At 49.1% G+C, this 17,083-nt stretch overlaps 1 protein-coding gene across 4 annotated transcripts in view; it reads left to right on the top strand.

Annotated features, from left to right (window-relative positions):
• Positions 1-17,083, top strand: part of MAP3K4 (mitogen-activated protein kinase kinase kinase 4) — a 78,610-nt gene that overhangs the window by 54,495 nt on the left and 7,032 nt on the right. Inside the window, exons 13-22 of one of the 4 annotated variants that reach the window (XM_079781247.1) lie at positions 1,325-1,458; positions 1,951-2,029; positions 2,745-2,811; positions 6,200-6,296; positions 7,036-7,134; positions 10,051-10,151; positions 11,033-11,113; positions 14,760-14,951; positions 15,792-15,862; positions 16,680-16,796. In XM_079781247.1, coding sequence (XP_079637373.1) covers positions 1,325-1,458; positions 1,951-2,029; positions 2,745-2,811; positions 6,200-6,296; positions 7,036-7,134; positions 10,051-10,151; positions 11,033-11,113; positions 14,760-14,951; positions 15,792-15,862; positions 16,680-16,796 — 1,038 coding nt within the window. Of the gene's footprint in view, positions 1-1,324; positions 1,459-1,950; positions 2,030-2,744; positions 2,824-6,199; positions 6,297-7,035; positions 7,135-10,050; positions 10,152-11,032; positions 11,114-14,759; positions 14,952-15,791; positions 15,863-16,679; positions 16,797-17,083 lie in introns of all 4 variants that reach the window. The other 3 variants (XM_079781246.1, XM_079781248.1, XM_079781249.1) reach the window with 3 other exon arrangements.

Raw genomic sequence — 17,083 nt, 5'->3', positions numbered from 1 at the left:
ACTTATAAGAAGTGTCATGAGTCTTTTATGCAAATCTGGTTATTGATTATAATCACAACTTAATCAAGAATGTCTTCTTACGCCATTGCTAAATATTGGAAATGTTGGTTTACTTTTAAACTGTCACATAGTTGCCCAGTATTTACTAGTATTTTATGTGAACAGCTATCTACTTACATTTAAAAACCTTATTTTATGAGTCGTTTAATATCATAAGAGCACATTTTTAATTTAAACTACGAGTAAACCATTTGTGAAACTGCATTTAAGACATTATATTCTGCCGAAACCGGTTTGGCTCAGTGGATAGAGCGTCGGCCTGCGGACTCAAGGATCCCAGGTTCGATTCTGGTCAAGAGCATATACCTTGGTTGCGGGCACATCCCCAGTAGGGGGTGTGCAAGAGGCAGCTGATCGATGTTTCTCTCTCATCGATGTTTCTAACTCTCTATCCCTCTCTCTTCCTCTCTGTAAAAAATCAATAAAATATATTTAAAAAAAAAAAGACATTATATTCTAACTCTTCATGCTGTAAATTTTAATTGGATTTTTGTTTTTATTTATTTACTAGAGGCCCCATGCACGAAATTCGTGCAAGAGTAGGCCTTCCTTCCCCTGGCTGCTGGCACCAGCTTCCCTCTGACACCTGGGACCTGGGCTTCCCTCGCAGCCTCGGCTTCATCTGGAAGGTCGTCCGGAAGGACGTCTGGTCTAATTAGCATATTATGCTTTTATTATTATAGATTTTAAAAATATTTTTATTGATTTCAGAGAGGAAGGGAGAAGGAGAGAGAGAGAAAAAAACATCCGTGATTGCCGAAACCAGTTTGGCTCAGTGGATAGAGGGTCGGCCTGTGGACTGAAAGGTCCCAGGTTCGATTCCGGTCAAGGGCATTGTACCTTGGTTGCGGGCACATCCCCAGTAGGGGGTGTGCAGGAGGCAGCTGGTCGGATGTTTCTCTCTCATCAATGTTTCTAGCTCTCTGTCCCTCTCCCTTCCTCTCTGTGAAAATATCAATAAAATATATTTTTAAAAAAACACACACAAAAAAAAACATCCGTGATAAGAGAGAATCATTGATCGGCTGCCTCCTGCATACTCCCTTCTGGGGATTGAGCCCTCAACACGGGCATGTGCCTTTGCCTGGAATCGAACCCAGGACCCTTCAGTCTACAGGCCAACGCTCTATCCATTGAGCCAAACCAGCTAAGGCAGAATTTTTGTTTTTAGAAAAAAGTCATTTTAAACAGATATGCTATTATAGTGTTTAGATATTTGTATAATCATTTTCTTCTTAACTTTGATGTAAATGAAATCTTACAGTATCATAAAGAAGTTGTTCGTCTGATGTCTGGAGAGTTTAGACAGAAGATTGGAGACAAATATATAAGCTTTGCCCGGAAATGGATGAATTATGTCCTGACGAAGTGTGAGAGTGGGAGAGGCACCAGACCCAGGTAACGGCCGGGTGGGATGTGTCCTTCATGAGCTGTGGGATTGGTAGTGCTTCCTCCTTGTACTTAACAGGGGACTTCTGAGCAGAGGACACAGAAAGGAGCATTTTGAACTCTTCAGTGATCAGTTGTGTGTGTGTCTGTGTCTTTGTCTGTTTTTTATTGTTCCAAATGAGTTTTCTTTAAGGGAGCCCACATTCTCCCTGGACAGATCTTCCTGGTTGCTAATCTCTCCTCCCTCATGAAAGTTAAGCCGGTTATTAGAAAAAATGGAAAACAAATTGGTAACCAGTTGTTTTCCTAAGAAGCCATATTGTCTTTCTTTCCCAAAACATGCTGTAAACATACTCAGTCCCTGGCATTTACAGAAAGACAGAAATGTGTTTTGACCTAGATAGTAATTTTCCAATTACACCACTTTTCAGTGTTGTGGAGACTAAAGCTGCTGTAGCATTTTCTTGGTTCTTTGGTGATTGTTGACGCTTTTCATTGCAGGTGGGCAACTCAAGGTTTTGACTTTCTGCAAGCCATTGAGCCTGCCTTCATTTCAGCTTTACCAGAAGATGACTTCCTGGTATGGACCATTCTACAGTTTTTTTCCATTAAAATACGAACAAGTTGATTATTGTCTGTTCTTGATTGTGTGTTTTTTCGTATTTAATAGTGATTTTAAAATATGTTTAAATTGTAACAACAATGCTGAGAACTGAGTCGTTAAAGCGCTGAGTCGTTAGTAGCTACTCAGCAGTAGGACACCAGTGTGGCTCAGCGGCTACGCCAGCGGGTCGTGCAGCCTGGCGCTTCTAAATATTTGTCAGTTTCGTATTTACTGACTGCTGACCTAGTTGCTGCTTTTTAGCAGTGTAATGAAGAACAAGGATTAGCTATTTCATTTCACTGTGTGTCATTTGAGAGCATGATATTAAATGTTAAATATTATCACTGTTATTCCTATAAATTCCATCAGATTAAAAAGATGTTTAAAAATATAAATTTATTTAACTCCAAATAGTGGAGATGATTGCAGGCCTCACCCGTGCACGTCATTGCATCTGGGCACTGAGGGCACATCCGCTTTTACTGATGACAAGGGGGTTGTATGACATTTGAGATGAGGTACCGCATGTCCTTAATTCTTGTTCATACCCATTTTATTTTAAACTAATGTTGAAAACATTTACTAAGGATAGCATGTTCTTTTAATATACCTAAAGCTTAATTTGTGCTAATTGTCTAAGTGAGGGAGTATTCATTCTTCCTTCTCCTTTCCCATTTCCTGTGGGTGCTAGAGCTTACAAGCCTTGATGAACGAATGCATTGGCCACGTGATAGGAAAGCCGCACAGTCCTGTTACAGGTTTGTACCTTGGTAAGACGGCAGCTGCAGCGTTTCTGCTCGACCCCACTGGCTCCGGCGAGCGCCTCCTTCCTCGCCGTCGCCCTCCTTTCCAGTGGGCAGAGGGTCTTTAAGGATATTCAGCAAAGGGGCAACCAAAGTCAGAGGAGTGAGGTGTGCACGCAGAGAACTCACAGTGATCGCTCTGAATCCAGCAGGAGATGAACATGCCAACACAGGCGCCAGGGCTTGCCCGCAGCACTGGTTTTGCTCACCAGCACTCTCATCTGCTCTCCCAGAAGTCTTTTCTCTGGGAGGAGAGACTTGGAGAGAGTGTCTTTTGAGGGGCAAGAGCCTTTCCTGTGGCAGGTGGGCGAGTGTCAGGGTCCTGCCCGCCTTCATTTTTAAAGGTTTTCTTCACCACTTCCCTACGTACCCTTTTCCCGCTAATGTAGTACGATCCTATTGGTTTTACTAAAAAAAAAATCAAGTTATGCTATAATATACTTTAATTACAGTTAATATACAGCTTTACAATGTATGTTGAAGTTTTAAAATAAAATACGTCTCAGAAAAGTTTGTGTCTAACCCCAGTCTTAAGATAGTGAATAAAAGCAAAACTGTATGTATATGTAATAAACACCCAAATATGAAAACTTAGAAATTTTAAACAATTTGTTACACAAAGTAAAGTAACTCATAAATGGTAAATTTATTGAGCAGCAGCTATATCTCAAACTCAAAGGGTATTTGCTAGCTACAGAAAGGTTAGTAGACCCCCCCCCCCCCCCCAGTTTTAATGTTTGCTTTCTTTATCTTTAAAATTTACTAAGTTTATTTATACCTCACTTTCTCCCAAGGCTGCTATGAAATGATAGTTATCATTTACTATTTGAATATTTTATATAAAACATACTATATTCTTCTCAAACTTTGGTTAAGCATATTATCATAAATGATTTCATGATCTCCTAAATTATTTCTCTAAGAATACATGATCAATAATTCAGTAAAAATTACATCTCTAAAATATTATGTAAGGAATCATTTTCATTGTAGAAAATTACAATGTAGAAAAAGTGTGTAACAAATGTAGAAAATGTACATGTAGGAAAATTTTTAAAAATATATATTTTATTGATTTTTTTACAGAGAAGAAGGGAGAGGGATAGAGAGAAACATTGATGAGAGAGAAACATCGATCAGCTGCTTCCTGCACACCCCCTAATGGGGATGTGCCCACAACCAAGGTACATGCCCTTGACCGGAATCAAACCTGGGACCCTTCAGTCCGCAGGCCGACGCTCTATCCACTCAGCCAAACCGGTCAGGGCCATGTAGGAAAATTTTTAATGTAGAAAAATATTACAAATTCTCAGGCAATTGCTGTTTACGTGTGAGTCACTAATTGTTCACTCTGCCTCTCTCCAAACTGTTGGCGGGACAGTTGGCTCATAGCTCCTGTGGGTTCAAGGTGTCCTCTGTCCTCGCAGCCACGGTGGAGTGGTGGGGCGGCCCTGCCTGAGAGCCAGATTCCTGCAGTCCAGTGCCCTGGGCTGCTCATATCCCCTGGGAGCCTCCCCTTCTAGTGCCTAAAACGATGCTGACAAGGCCTCAGTCCGATGATGACACTGTAAACGGGAGTGTTGAACATGAGGCCCGAGTCATTGGTTTTAGGTTCTTTTATTCTTAGAAACTAATGAAAGTGAGAGCACATCAGCTGTCATGTTCGTTGTTGTTGTTGCTTTCTTTCTCTCCCACCTGCCCCCCACCCCCCGCCCCGTCCCCCGGGTCTACCCATGTAGCTTAATGGTAGCAACCTGGTACATAACCTTCCTCATTTCTGTGCACTCACATGTTTATTGCACAGCCATGTTCTCCCGTTCCTTTTCTGCTCATATCATCACACGGCATGTATAGGGGTGCTTGCTTGCCATTTACTGTATAAAAATTGGATCACATTGAGTGTTCTTCTTTTGCTTTTCTTACCTGACAGTTGTAGAAATTCCTGTGTCCACAGGTGTAGCTCCAATTCCTTCTCTTCAGTGGCCGCATTGTGTCCATATGGACCAGCTAGAGTCTTTCCACCATGTCCCAGTGGACACGTGCTTTGTTAGTTTTTTCCATGAAAACATGTCAGTAGTTCACCGCTATGGAATGTGAGCATCTGTTTTATGTTTATTGGTCATTAGGGCTTTCTTTTCAGTGAAGTATCACACGTTTGCATCAGTTAGGTATACATAGTCTTAAATGTTTTGCTTCATCTGTGAAGCATGTTAAACTTGTTAGTAGACCCTCAGTGTGTTTCAGCAGAAGGCCTTTTACCTTCAGAGGAAAATTTTGTAGTAATTTTTGACTCAGTAGTTACCAGTATGTTTGCAAATTAAAGATATCACCAGTCGCACCAAATTATATTTGTTCCTTTTTTCTTTTCACCTTTGCTACTGGTGATTATTCCATTTATTGTTGTGGTAGTTGAGATGATGGGGGTGCAGATTTCCCCAATTTTTTCTTAACAATTGCTTCATTCTTGTTTTGCAAGTTTTCCCTTCAGATCGCTCCATTCGGGTACTTCTGTCTTTCCTGTGTAATGCTGTAAAAGCACACAGACCAAACCCATGATGAAGGGTAGTATTTTCATTTCGGATAAACATTTAGAATGAAACATGTAGACTAAAATTGTTAACATATGAAGAGAAAATATGACATTTTAAAAAAACTAAGGAGGATTAAAACCAAGTTAAAAGTAAGGGGAGACCAGGTTAGGGAGAAATAGACAAAGTATAACACGTCCATTTCTAGTTACATTTAGTTACTGGGAAAGGACAGTTGTCAGCATTTTTGTAATCACTAGGGAAGGTCAGTTCTTAAAGTTTTTAGTTACTAAATTTTGTGTAAAGTTTATCCATGTTCACCTTCTACCAGACTGTTTAAAAGAGGAGAAAAAGAAAACATTTTCTGAAAAAATAAATAACCTCTTGGTTTGGTTTAAAGGAACGAAACAAAAGTCCTCGCACTCAGGAAGATGGCAGTGACCTCCCCACTCGGGAGCTGTTGGGGTGTCGCCTCTGACCAGAACCCTCCGAGTGCAGATGGCGTCCAGAGCCCTCTCATTCGGAGAGCACACGTGGCCCTGTCTGTCAGTGGCTGCGTCGTTGGTTTTGCGTGTGTTCTGTGCATTTCCTCCCGCGATTTAAAAAGTGTTTTTGGTGGAGGAAAGTTCGAATGTGTCATATAAGTAACAGTGTCGTTTTCCACACTATTTGTATATAATACGATTTTCTTATAGAAAGGGTTTATTTTGGTCACCAGCAAATTAAGTCCCATCCTGGTTCATTTAGTCGCCTGGCTTGGCAGTTTTCTGTTGACCCCTTTAACATGTTGCATTTGTCGCCATTTTCACTGGCAGCCATTCATCGGAACAGCCCCCGTCCTGTGAAGGTGCCGCGATGCCACAGCGACCCTCCTAACCCCCACCTAATTATCCCAACTCCAGAGGGATTCAGGTAGGGGGCCTTTCTGGTCGTGTGCTTGGTGGGCCTCTGGCGTGCATGCTGACGCCTGGAGCTGGGGTCTCGCTCTGCTGACTGCGTCTCTGTGCTCTGGCGCACGCGTTTCTCAGCGCTCCTGCTGCGTTGTCTTGAAGACAGTCCCAGTGCCTTAGCTGCAAAAGAGAGAGACTGGGCCTTTCACTTAACTTCGTTCCTGAGCTTATTCACAGCCTCAAGCTGCTAACTGCCCTCCGGCTTTGGAATAATTGTTTCCTTTCTCTCTGAAAAATGACCTTAGGGAGGCGCCCTTGGGTGTTCATAACATAATAAACGTGTGAAAAACAGCACTTAGTGTCAATTTAAAAGTGGAAACAAGTGGATGATCTTTCCAGGTTTGACCTTTACGTGTGTATAACTCCAAGTGGACCTACTGTGTGAGTTCAGAATCTTTAGTAAGTTTCAGTACTGACTGAATGTGGTGGCATTTCTGCATCTTCTCGCCCTGGATGACCACTTTTTAAAAGTTAATTTCATTTGTCAGTGTTTTCTAGGAAAGAACACATCTATGTTTTAAATATTGAGTTTGAAATTAGGTGTGTTGTTTTTTTTCCAAACCTAAACCTGAATCTCAACAAGTGATTTACATTTTGTGTTGTAAGGTACTTTCACTTGCCCTGTTGTATTTTTAACTGAAAACCCTGTGCGTGCCCACTCCCTCTGCCCCGTGTTCCTGAAGCTCTTCTTCTCGTCTTAGCACTCGGAGCGTGCCTACGGACGCGCGGAGCCACGGCCCCGCCGGTGCAGGCGGCGACTCCGCGCCACCCAGACCCACCAGCAGTGCCCATGACGCCAGGTAGTCTCCCTCTGCCAGTGCCCTGCCCCCTGCCCCTCCTGTGCTATTCCGCAGTGGCCTTGGCCCTGGGCGTCCCAGGACACGGACTCGGGGTCCCTCCCCGTGGTGCGTGTGATGCTCTGGCCCCGCGGCTCCAGGACCCGGCAGCACAAGTAGATAACCTGCCTGATTTTAATATTTCTGTGGAGCTGATATTAACCAGAAAGACCAGAGCTTCTGCCAGTAGTAACTCTGGGGAGAGTATCGGAGGCAAGAGCCTGTCCCCGCCAGGAGGGGCGGGAGGAGTTTGGGAGCAGGGCCTTGATGCAAGGATGGCTTCTGTTAGTCCCTTCAGGGGGTGACTGTGTTTTTAAGAGGGTCACTTTTCTAACCAAGTTACTTAATTTCTGTGATGCTTGGTGAGAAGTAGTTTGCAAAGTAGAAAGTGAGTTGGTGAGGTGTGTGCCTCCTGGAGAATAGATCTTTACCAGGGAGAGCCCTCACATGCTTGGCAAGCTCCAGAAAGTAAAACCAACTCCTACCCGGAGTCTGGGAGAAGGGTCACTGTTCTCCTCTTCCAGTCGGGATGGGGAGAGAGTCAGACCAGACTGTCTGCTGGGCGATCTGATGAGCAAGGACCTCAGGGCCGCTGCGTTGGCAGGAAGATGACAGACTAACGTGTTTAGCCTTTATAACAGTCTAAAATCTCTATAAACATTTCCGTTTTTCTCATTAAGATCATTAATATTTCTAATTTTTAGTGATAAATGTCTTTAACCTAAAAGTCAATGTATTTTACAGCTTGAGCAGTTAACTAAAAAAGTTAAGTTGACTTTGAACAAACTCCCATTTCCCCTCTTTATTTTCACGTTTAGCGCATTCCCTGGCCAGTGTTCCCTTGTGCGTCCGTGTCCCTGTGGGGTCTGAGGCTGTCTTGTCTATAAGTGCAGCACAAAGTCACGGGGTGACGGGCCCTCGAACGCAGTCACAGGCGCGGAGGACACGCCCCCAGGACGGGGGAGCTGCCCCCTGCTGCTCGTCCACACTCATTCTCCAGGCCGGGTGGGGGCGGGGTCAAGTCCCCCTGTTCGGAGGCTCCTGAGCTGTGGCCTGAGGCATTTATAAAGGTGGTAATGTGCACATTAAATGTGTTTTACTTTCAAAGCTAAATGCCTTTTTATGCCTTTAGTGTTAGGCCTTGGCTAGTAGATTTTTAGCATCTTACGAGTAGCATTTTATAATTATGTACACCCTTAGAATGATCCTCGATAGTTAGAAATTTGTATGCCACCTTGCAGGCCATTTTCCACAGGAATGACATTTCCTTTGTACAGTCGTGGGTACGGGACAGTAGATAGAACAGCAAAGCCAGATGGAGCCGTGTCGCCTGGGCTTGTGTTCACTCTGCATCCCAGCCTCGCACGTGCTCAGTCTAACGTGGGCCTCAGCAGACCGGCCGCACGTGCCCGCGAGCCGGAGTCCCCGTGCAGCCCTGGTTGGTGACTGTGCTGTGAGGCGGCAGGACGATGCCCACGCCTCCCCGTTGGCAAGGGTGCCAGCCACACCTGCCCGAGAGGTGCAGCCACAGTGCAGTTGTACTTTGCCCCACAGCATCCATAAATGTTTCCATTTAGTTTGGTTTTACTTAGGAAGTAGTCATCTTGCTTATAAAATATTTTTACAGAGTTCTGCTTGCTGAAACTGGCTCTTACTGGTTTGCAAAAGCTGAATTGTTAATTTTTTAGGAATTTTGCAAGCCAGTTGTTACACCACGGAAATTGTCAAACTCTACAACCCTCTCTGCCATCCCCTAAACTAGTTATTAAAAAACTCCCCGGCATACCACTTCACTTAAGTATATTTTCTTGCCTTTTATCCTGGCAGAATTCTGGGAGGACGTGGACTTGACTCATTTTGTCTGTGGGAAATCAGGAGCATAGAGGTGCTGAGTGCCTTCCCGCGGGGCCCAGGAGCACCCGTGATTTTCCACGAAGCGGTGCCACGGCCTGGACAGGCCATGCGGCAGTGGGGCGTCCTGTCTCAGGCTCAGAGAGGGCTGCCCTGGGTCGCAGAGTTCAGGGGCGTCGGAAGCACCGAGCCCAGAGCTCGTCAGCTCCGTAGAACACGTGGCTGAAACCAGGCCAGCGTCTGTGAGAAAGCGCATAAATGCTGCCATACTTCACGAGGGCACCACTGAGCACACACGACACTCGTTCCTCAACTGATGCCGTTTTCATTTTGGATGATTTGTGTTAGAATCAACACCTCCCTTCCTTAACGTTGGGTCTTCCTCTTGATGGGCTCGTTCTGGATTGCTGACAATTGGCTTTAACTCTCTTCTGGAAAAGCAGCGCATTCACTTGGTTCCTTGTTGTTCAGCTTCCTGCTCTTCTGCTTTTGCCTGGCTCCTGCTTGGGAACCCTTCGGTTTCCCGCCGCTCCCTTAGTCAGAGGCTTGAAAGCTTCCCAGCCACGCAGTGACGTAGCACTTCCGGGCTAAGTGCACAGATACAATCGGTGATAATTTTACATGTTAACCAGATTTGGCTAATGGTTTTTATCACCCTGGGCTTAAGTTATGGAGCTTTCCATACATGTCAACACTTCAGTAAAGACTGTTTTGTTTTTATTTTTGTTGTTTTTAACATAAAACAATGTCTTACGCTGTCAGGTTGTGAGGTTGTGCTGGCTGTGGAGGGAGGGAAGGACACCTCCCTCCTGCACTCCAGGGGAGGGTCCCCAGGGCAGCGCCACTCATTTGGGGCCACCAGGTCTCTGTCTGGGGCATCCTCTGTGCTGTCCTCTCCCCACTGGCGGCTGGATGTCCCCAGGGACCCAGGTCACCCTCCTCTGAGAACCACTTGCTCTGAAGAGTCGCAGATCTGTCATTTTGAGTTCCATGGAGTTGATAGCTCCATTTTTAAAACGACCACCACAGGGGTTCCAGTGTCCCTGAGAACGACCGGCTGGCTTCCGTCGCAGCCGAGCTGCAGTTCAGGTCCCTGAGTCGCCACTCCAGCCCCACCGAGGAGCGAGATGGTGAGTGTGGAGGTGTCTCCTGCGTTCGCGGAGCCTCATCCTTGGTCTGCGTCCCCAGTTTCTGTGTCCATGGCTTTTCCGAGGAAGGAGGGAGAAGCCAGGCTTCATGGGAGGACTCGGTGCCGAGCACTCAGTTGTTTTTTCTTAATGTTCTTATTGATTTCAGAGAGGAAGGGAGAGAGGGAAACATCAATGATGAGAGAGAACCATTGATTGGCGGCTGCCTCCTGCACGCCCCCTGCTGGGGATCGAGCCGCAACCTGGGCATGTGCCCTGACTGGGAATTGAACTATGACCTCCTGGTTCATAGGTCGACGCTCAACCACTGAGCCAGGCTGGCCGGGCTCAAGCACTCAGCTTTTTAATTTAGGTGCCTTTTTAGCTGTGTTTGCATTGTCTAGGTCTCCTTTTGTTGCTTTTTAAAAAATCATTATCCCTGCTATTTTAGTTGCTAAGCGTTCTTATTCTCTTTACAAGTGCCGAAGCGACACTGTGTTCGTTGGGACGTGCTGGAGTTTTATTATAACGCAGACCGAGGCGTCTGCCCAGGACCTGTGGTGGCTCCCGCGGGCCGCTGCTGGGCTCCTAAGCAGGACCGCTCCAGTGCAGTCCTGGGTCATCCAGTTCCTGCTCAGTGTTCTGCTGCTTGTTACTGTGGAAGGTTACGGAGCTGAAGTTGTAACCCCATTAACAAAGTCTTAGTTTGGTGCGATTTTCTAGAACTGATTGTAGAGACAGCTTCTCACACTCACACGAACTAGTTAATCAGCGGAGAGGACAGGCTGGTGGTGACTCTCATCACACTCACCCTCAGCCTTGCTCTCAGTTAAGTAAGCGGATTTGCTCTGCGTCTTCATTTGTATGAAAAATACTTTCTGCAGAACCAGCATATCCAAAAGGTGATTCGAGTGGGTCGACCCGAAGAAGTTGGGAACTTCGGACGCTGATCAGCCAGACTAAAGGTAAAGGAAGAATGTCCAACTTAAAATGTTTCTGTGCAGGGAGCGGTTTCAGAGACGGTGCTTTAGCTTCGGTCATTCGGCCTGCGTGTCAGCGTTCGGGATCTCTGTCTACAGCTGACTCCACCTTCTGCCTGTGCTTTTGCACCCATTTCCTGTTTCTTTTCTTTTCTATCCTGTATAATAAAGCCCAAATATGCAAATCGACCGAACGGCAGAAAGAACGGTCGCTATGATGCGCACTGACCAGCAGGAGGCAGACACTAAACGCAAGAGGTGCCCCCTGGTGGTCACTGCACTCCCACAGGGGGAGCGCCACTCAGCCAGAAGCCGGGCTCATGGCTGGCGAGTGCAGCGGCGGTGGCAGGAGCCTCTCCCGCCTCCGCAGCAATGCTAAGGACCCCTCAGGGGATGTCCGCCTGCTGGCTTAGGCCCGCTCCCTGCAGGCCAGCAGGCGGACATCCCCCGAGGGGTCCCAGACTGCGAGAGGGTGCAGGCCGGGCTGAGGGACACCCCCCCACTCTGCCCCCCAGTGTACGAATGTCGTGCACCGGGCCTCTAGTATACTAGTATATATATATTTTTATTGATTTCAGAGAGGAAGGGAGAGGGAGAGAGAAAGAAACATCAACGATGAGAAGTATCATCTACTAGCTGCCTCCCGAATACCCCTTACTGGGGATCAAGCCTGCAGCCCGGGCATGTGCCCTTGACTGGAATAGAACCCAGGATCCTTCAGTCTGCAGGCTGATGCTCCATCCACTGAGCCACACCTGCTAGGGCCATTTTCTGTTTATTACACTAACTTATAAACTCCTTTGGATAGGAACACGTTTTATCATTTTGTGTTCTGTAAGCACTGGGACTGTTAATTTTATCTGTCTTTGGGTGGGCCCTTAGCATACATAATACTTTGTACGTCGTGAGAATATAATAAGTATTTATAAAATGAATAACTATTCACTTTTTAGGCTAAGAAGTTGAGAGAAAACTTTTATCTTACAAAGTGGTAATCAGTCCGTATTCACCAAAAGAATAAGTAGCAGCAACATCACTGCTCTGTCACTTGATGGCCCACAGAGTGCTTTCACGTAGTCGTTGTCATGCTGTGAGCAACAGACAGAGTGGACCTACTCGCTTTTCATAGACAGAGCTTCTGAGAGGCCAAGGTGGTAAGTGGCAGGGACCAGAACACACTGCCCAGAGTCCCCACCAGTCCTCTTCCCACACAGAACCCCTTTGAAATTGGGTGACTGGCCCTAACCGGTTTGGCTCAGTGGCTAGAGCATCGGCCTTCAGACTGAAGGGTCCCAGGTTCGATTCCGGTCAAGGGCATGTACCTTGGTTGCGGGCACATCCCCAGTAGGGAGTGTGCAAGAGGCAGCTGATCAATGTTTCTCTCCCATCGATGTTTCTAACTCTCTATCCCTCTCCCTTCCTCTCTGTAAAAAATCAATAAAATGTATATTTAAAAAAAAAGAAATTGGGTGGCTGGTCAGAGAATAGTTGTCCACCACCCACGGCCAGAGCAGCCAGGAGGGTCCTGGAGGCTCGAGCTGCCCTTGAAGGGATGGCCGGTCCGCACCGAGCCGGAGCAGAAGGACCAAAGGAGAAACGCACCGGGAGGCCCACCGGAGTGGGCTGGGGACGCAGATGTCAGCGGAGGTGGAATTGAAGGGGCGGGGCGAGGTCAGGTCCTGTGGGCTCGGCCTGACGCAGCGGTGGTGGCCGCCCCTGAAGCCTCCGGAACCGCTTGTGTGAAGGGGGAGGGGAGAGGTGGGAGGAGGAAGACACGGAGGGAGGGTCACCTCAACTGGGGAGGAGAGGGAGATTGGTGAGAATAATTGCCGTGATGCAGAGTCAAATAAGGACTAAGGGGATTTAGAAAAGGAATGGAAACAAGAAGCAACTGTGGTGCAACATGGACAGGCCTGGGCAGGTTGGGTGCGTGCGGAGGGCGTGGCGGGAGCGGGCGGCAGGGCAGAGGTCTCTGCAGTGCTCACGTACAGCGGCTGCAGTAGTTCCCACGGTTACCAGGTCTTTGTGATGATTTTCAAAACAAATACTTGGAGGTCAGGTGAACTTGGAAACTCTTGGGAGAGTTTCTGTTCACACTGACATATTCTAGACTGAGAAATCTTGAGAAATGTTTTACTGTAAAAAAAAAAAAAAGCCTTTCTCAGAACTGTCTGACGGCGGAGTCCCTGCCGCAGCTGGGAAAGCTCGCTCAGCGCCAGGAGATGAGGGGCCTCGTGTCAGTGACGGAGATGAAGGCCTGGACCGTGATTTTAAGAAATGACGGTGTTGAGGCACTGTAATTGAACATGATAAACCAGGCGTCCTCAAACCACGGCCCGCGGGCCACATGCGGGTGTTTTTGCCGTTTCGTTTTTTTACTTCAAAATAAGATAATGTGCAGTGTGCATAGGAATTTGTTCATAGTTTTTTTTAAACTATAGTCCGGCCCTCCAACGGTCTGAGGGACAGTGAACTGGCCCCCTGTTTAAAAAGTTTGAGGACCCCTGTTATAAATACTTGGGGATTTCTCACCTAAATGAACCCTTGTCACCCCGGTCCTCAGGGACCTCTCGTTCTGCCACAGTCCAGCCTCTGAGCTAGTGATGAGAAGTGCTACAAGGAGATGAGCAGAAAGCAGTGCTTTCAGGTTGTGGGCGTCGCCCACTAGTGGGAAGTAAAGTCACAGTGAAAAAACAGCCTGGGGAAAAGTAACGATGCTATGAAGCTGCTGTTTTAGATTCCACGTCTCGCTGTGAGCTGTGATAAAATACATTGCAGAAACAGGTGTGGAGCCTGATGGGAAATAGAGAATCCCAGGAGCCAGAGCTTACTTACCGCCTTTTCCTGAATTCCAGGCAGGGGCCAGTGCTTTCCACGCGTGACTTCATTAGTATCGTTCCCTGCAGTTCACGGATCGGGAATGTGACGTGACGAGCACACGGAGGCGGGCCCTATTCCTGGCCTCTGGTCGCAGAGCTCTCACTCTGCCCCTCCCAAAGGAGGGAGCGACCCCCTCCTCATCCGAGAGGGCTTCCCAGGGAGGTGCGGCACTGCTGAGCGGCCTGCGGGCTCCCAGGCCCTGGGATGGGGGATAGGCGGGAAAGCGTGAGCAGGAGCCTGGGTGAGAGGCCGCTGGGTGCTCCCTGAGGGTCTGTAGTGTGACTCGGAGGCTGTGGCCGGACAGAGGGGAGAGGCTCAACCCAGTGAGCTGGGGAAGAGGCCCGGTCCGCATTGTGCAGGACTGGAGGCCGTCGGAGGCCTTTGCATTTGTGATAAATGGGTGTGGTGACCCGGAAAGTAAGTTCACGTGGGAAGGTCACGTGATCGGATTTCATTTTTTAATAAGATAGTTGTGGCCAGCACGCGTGGGTTGGAGGGAAGAGAGACGGAGGCCGGAGATGGTCACGGCAGTAGTCTAACCTCCAGCCTCAGGAGGTGGCTTGTCTTGACGGGCTGTATCTCGTGCGCGTGGGTGTAGTGGGTGTGTGCTCGGGGCTGTTCGGCCACGATGGCCGTGCGTGGCCTGCAGAGCTGGGTGTGAGGAGTGCAGTGCACATGGCTCTGATTTTCGGATGGTTTGCTGGAGATTGGCTGATGATCATGACTGAGACTCTGGGCGGTTCTCCCGCAGACACCGCTTCCAAACAAGGGCCCATGGAAGCCGTCCAGAAGTCAGTCCGGCTGTTCGAGGAAAAGCGGTACCGAGAGATGAGGAGGAAGAACATCATCGGCCAAGTGTGCGACACCCCCAAATCGTATGATAACGTCATGCATGTTGGCCTGAGGAAGGTGACCTTCAAGTGGCAAAGAGGAAACAAGATTGGTAAGGAAACTAAAGAGCATGACACGTTCGCGCCATTAGACACAGCAGTGGCCACGCCTCTTCCGGGTGAGGCGCGTGTTGCGGCCCTGTCTCACATGTGCAGCGGGTGCGGCCTGTCTTTGGCAGAGGGCTCGGCGTTTTATTCCCTGATGTGTGAAGTGTGTCCTGAGAGCAATACAAACGAGGTTTAGAAAGATGGTAAATGCTTCATTAAATGGCTAGTTGTGCTAGTGCTCCAGAAGGTGCCAGTGGGGGATGGCATACCTGTGCCCATTTGCCGTAGTCTGTGTGCTCTCTCTTATCCCCACACGCACAAGATGGAAGAGAAACTGGGTACCAGTAGAGACAGGACCGCCTTTCTAAAGCACGGCCCGGTTCGTTTCTGGGGAAGAGCTGGTGGGAGATGGTGGGGGAGGAGCCTGCCTGCTCGCTCCTCCGCCCTCCCCCGCTTACCGACACTTACCTGCCGAGAGCTGGGTTTGAAGAGGCAGACGCAGCTGTGGGCTGGGACTCGCAGCCTCAGGAAGCCCGAACCCCACCCTCGCGGCCCAGGCCTCCTGCAGGCCATGCGCCAGGATGCGTGGGCTCACCTTCAGGCCTCTGCGGCATTTGCCAAAGTCAGTTCCAGCTGTTCACAGGTATCTGCAGGGACGACGTGAAGAGCTGGCCTAGGACCTCACTTAGGGACAGTCACCACTCGGTGAGGCTTTGCAGTCGTCGCTTCAGTGGCACAGTTCGGGGCTGTAAATACAGCTCCCGTTTGGGAAAGGGGAGTCCCCGTTGGCGTGCGTGAACACGGCCTGGCGTGGTGACCGAGACTGCCTGTGTGTTCCTTCACAGGAGAAGGGCAGTATGGGAAGGTCTACACCTGCATCAGCGTCGACACGGGCGAGCTGATGGCCATGAAGGAGGTGAGTGTCTGGCCCTCGGCCTGCTTGTCTGACGCCTCTGGGTGGAGACTTGGTGAAGCAGCGTGTGGCTGAGGTTCGTGTGTAGCGCTGGCTTCACAGGGCGCCGAGTCGTCGGCAGCTGCTTTTAGCATTTGCACTGCGGGGCAGCGGGGCAGCCGCGCGGGGGCGACATGAGAGTGAAGGAGGTCGGGGCCCAGGGAGGGAGCAGGAGCACAGCAGTTCTCCCCCTATGGCTGGTCGGGGGGACGGGGCGTGTGGGGAAAGCTCGGAGGAGGGGATGCAGCATCTCACAGGGTCTTTGGGGAGAAGATAACATTTGTGATCAACTTCAGAAATGACAGCATTTTCTCAGCGGGGGGTCAAGGGGGACGAACGGGGAAACCAGGATGGGCCGTCAGGGAAACCAGGCTGTTGTCACCGAGGAGGAGGGGCTCCTAGCTCCCAAGTGGGGGCAGTGGCCGGAGAGGCACCTCCCACTGTGCTTATAGCCTCCTGGTGCCAGCCTCGAAGGGCCGAAGCTACCGTAGCTTTGCATCGTGCCCGGAACCTGACACGGGGATGGCTCACTGACTCTGCAGGGTTTTGTGAGTTCCGTTTGCCTGTGAAATGGTTCCATTAGCTGTCGCCTCACCACATGTTCTGAAGTGGGCGCGCTTAACTCATTTGGGAAACGGCCTCGGAAAGAAAGCCTGGGAGTGAAGGCGCAGACACCGCCTGGTCCTGGGGGCGGACAGTGCGCGTGTCTGCAGCCCCGGCTTAAGGCTGCCTGTGCTCGTTGGCGACCGCACCCCAGTAATGAGCAGCTTGCCTCTCCCAGATCCGGTTTCAGCCTAACGACCATAAGACGATCAAGGAAACCGCGGACGAGTTGAAGATATTCGAGGGCATCAAGCACCCCAACCTGGTGCGCTACTTTGGAGTGGAGCTGCACAGGGTAGGCGGCTTCGGTCACAGCGTGCGAGCGGGGTCTGGGGGCCTGTCTGCATCACAGGCCTCCTCATGGCAGTCGCTTTGCTAGTTACCATTCTGCCTCCTCTCTGACACCAGAGGAGTTCTTCCTCAAGTGTCAGTTGTAGCTGTAGTCCGCCCGACAGGAGCAACCGCTGGGCGCCATCCCGCCAGCGCAGGTTCTCCCGAAAGGCCTCCCGCTCCTTCCTCTCCTCCCCCGCTGCGGCACCGAGGATGCCGTTAAGCGGTAGCGCTTTGTCTTGGGTGTGTACT

Source organism: Cnephaeus nilssonii, assembly GCF_951640355.1.
Source record: "Cnephaeus nilssonii genome assembly, chromosome: 9".
Taxonomy (NCBI): Eukaryota; Metazoa; Chordata; class Mammalia; order Chiroptera; family Vespertilionidae; genus Cnephaeus; species Cnephaeus nilssonii.
This window is presented reverse-complemented; position numbering and strand designations above follow the sequence as displayed.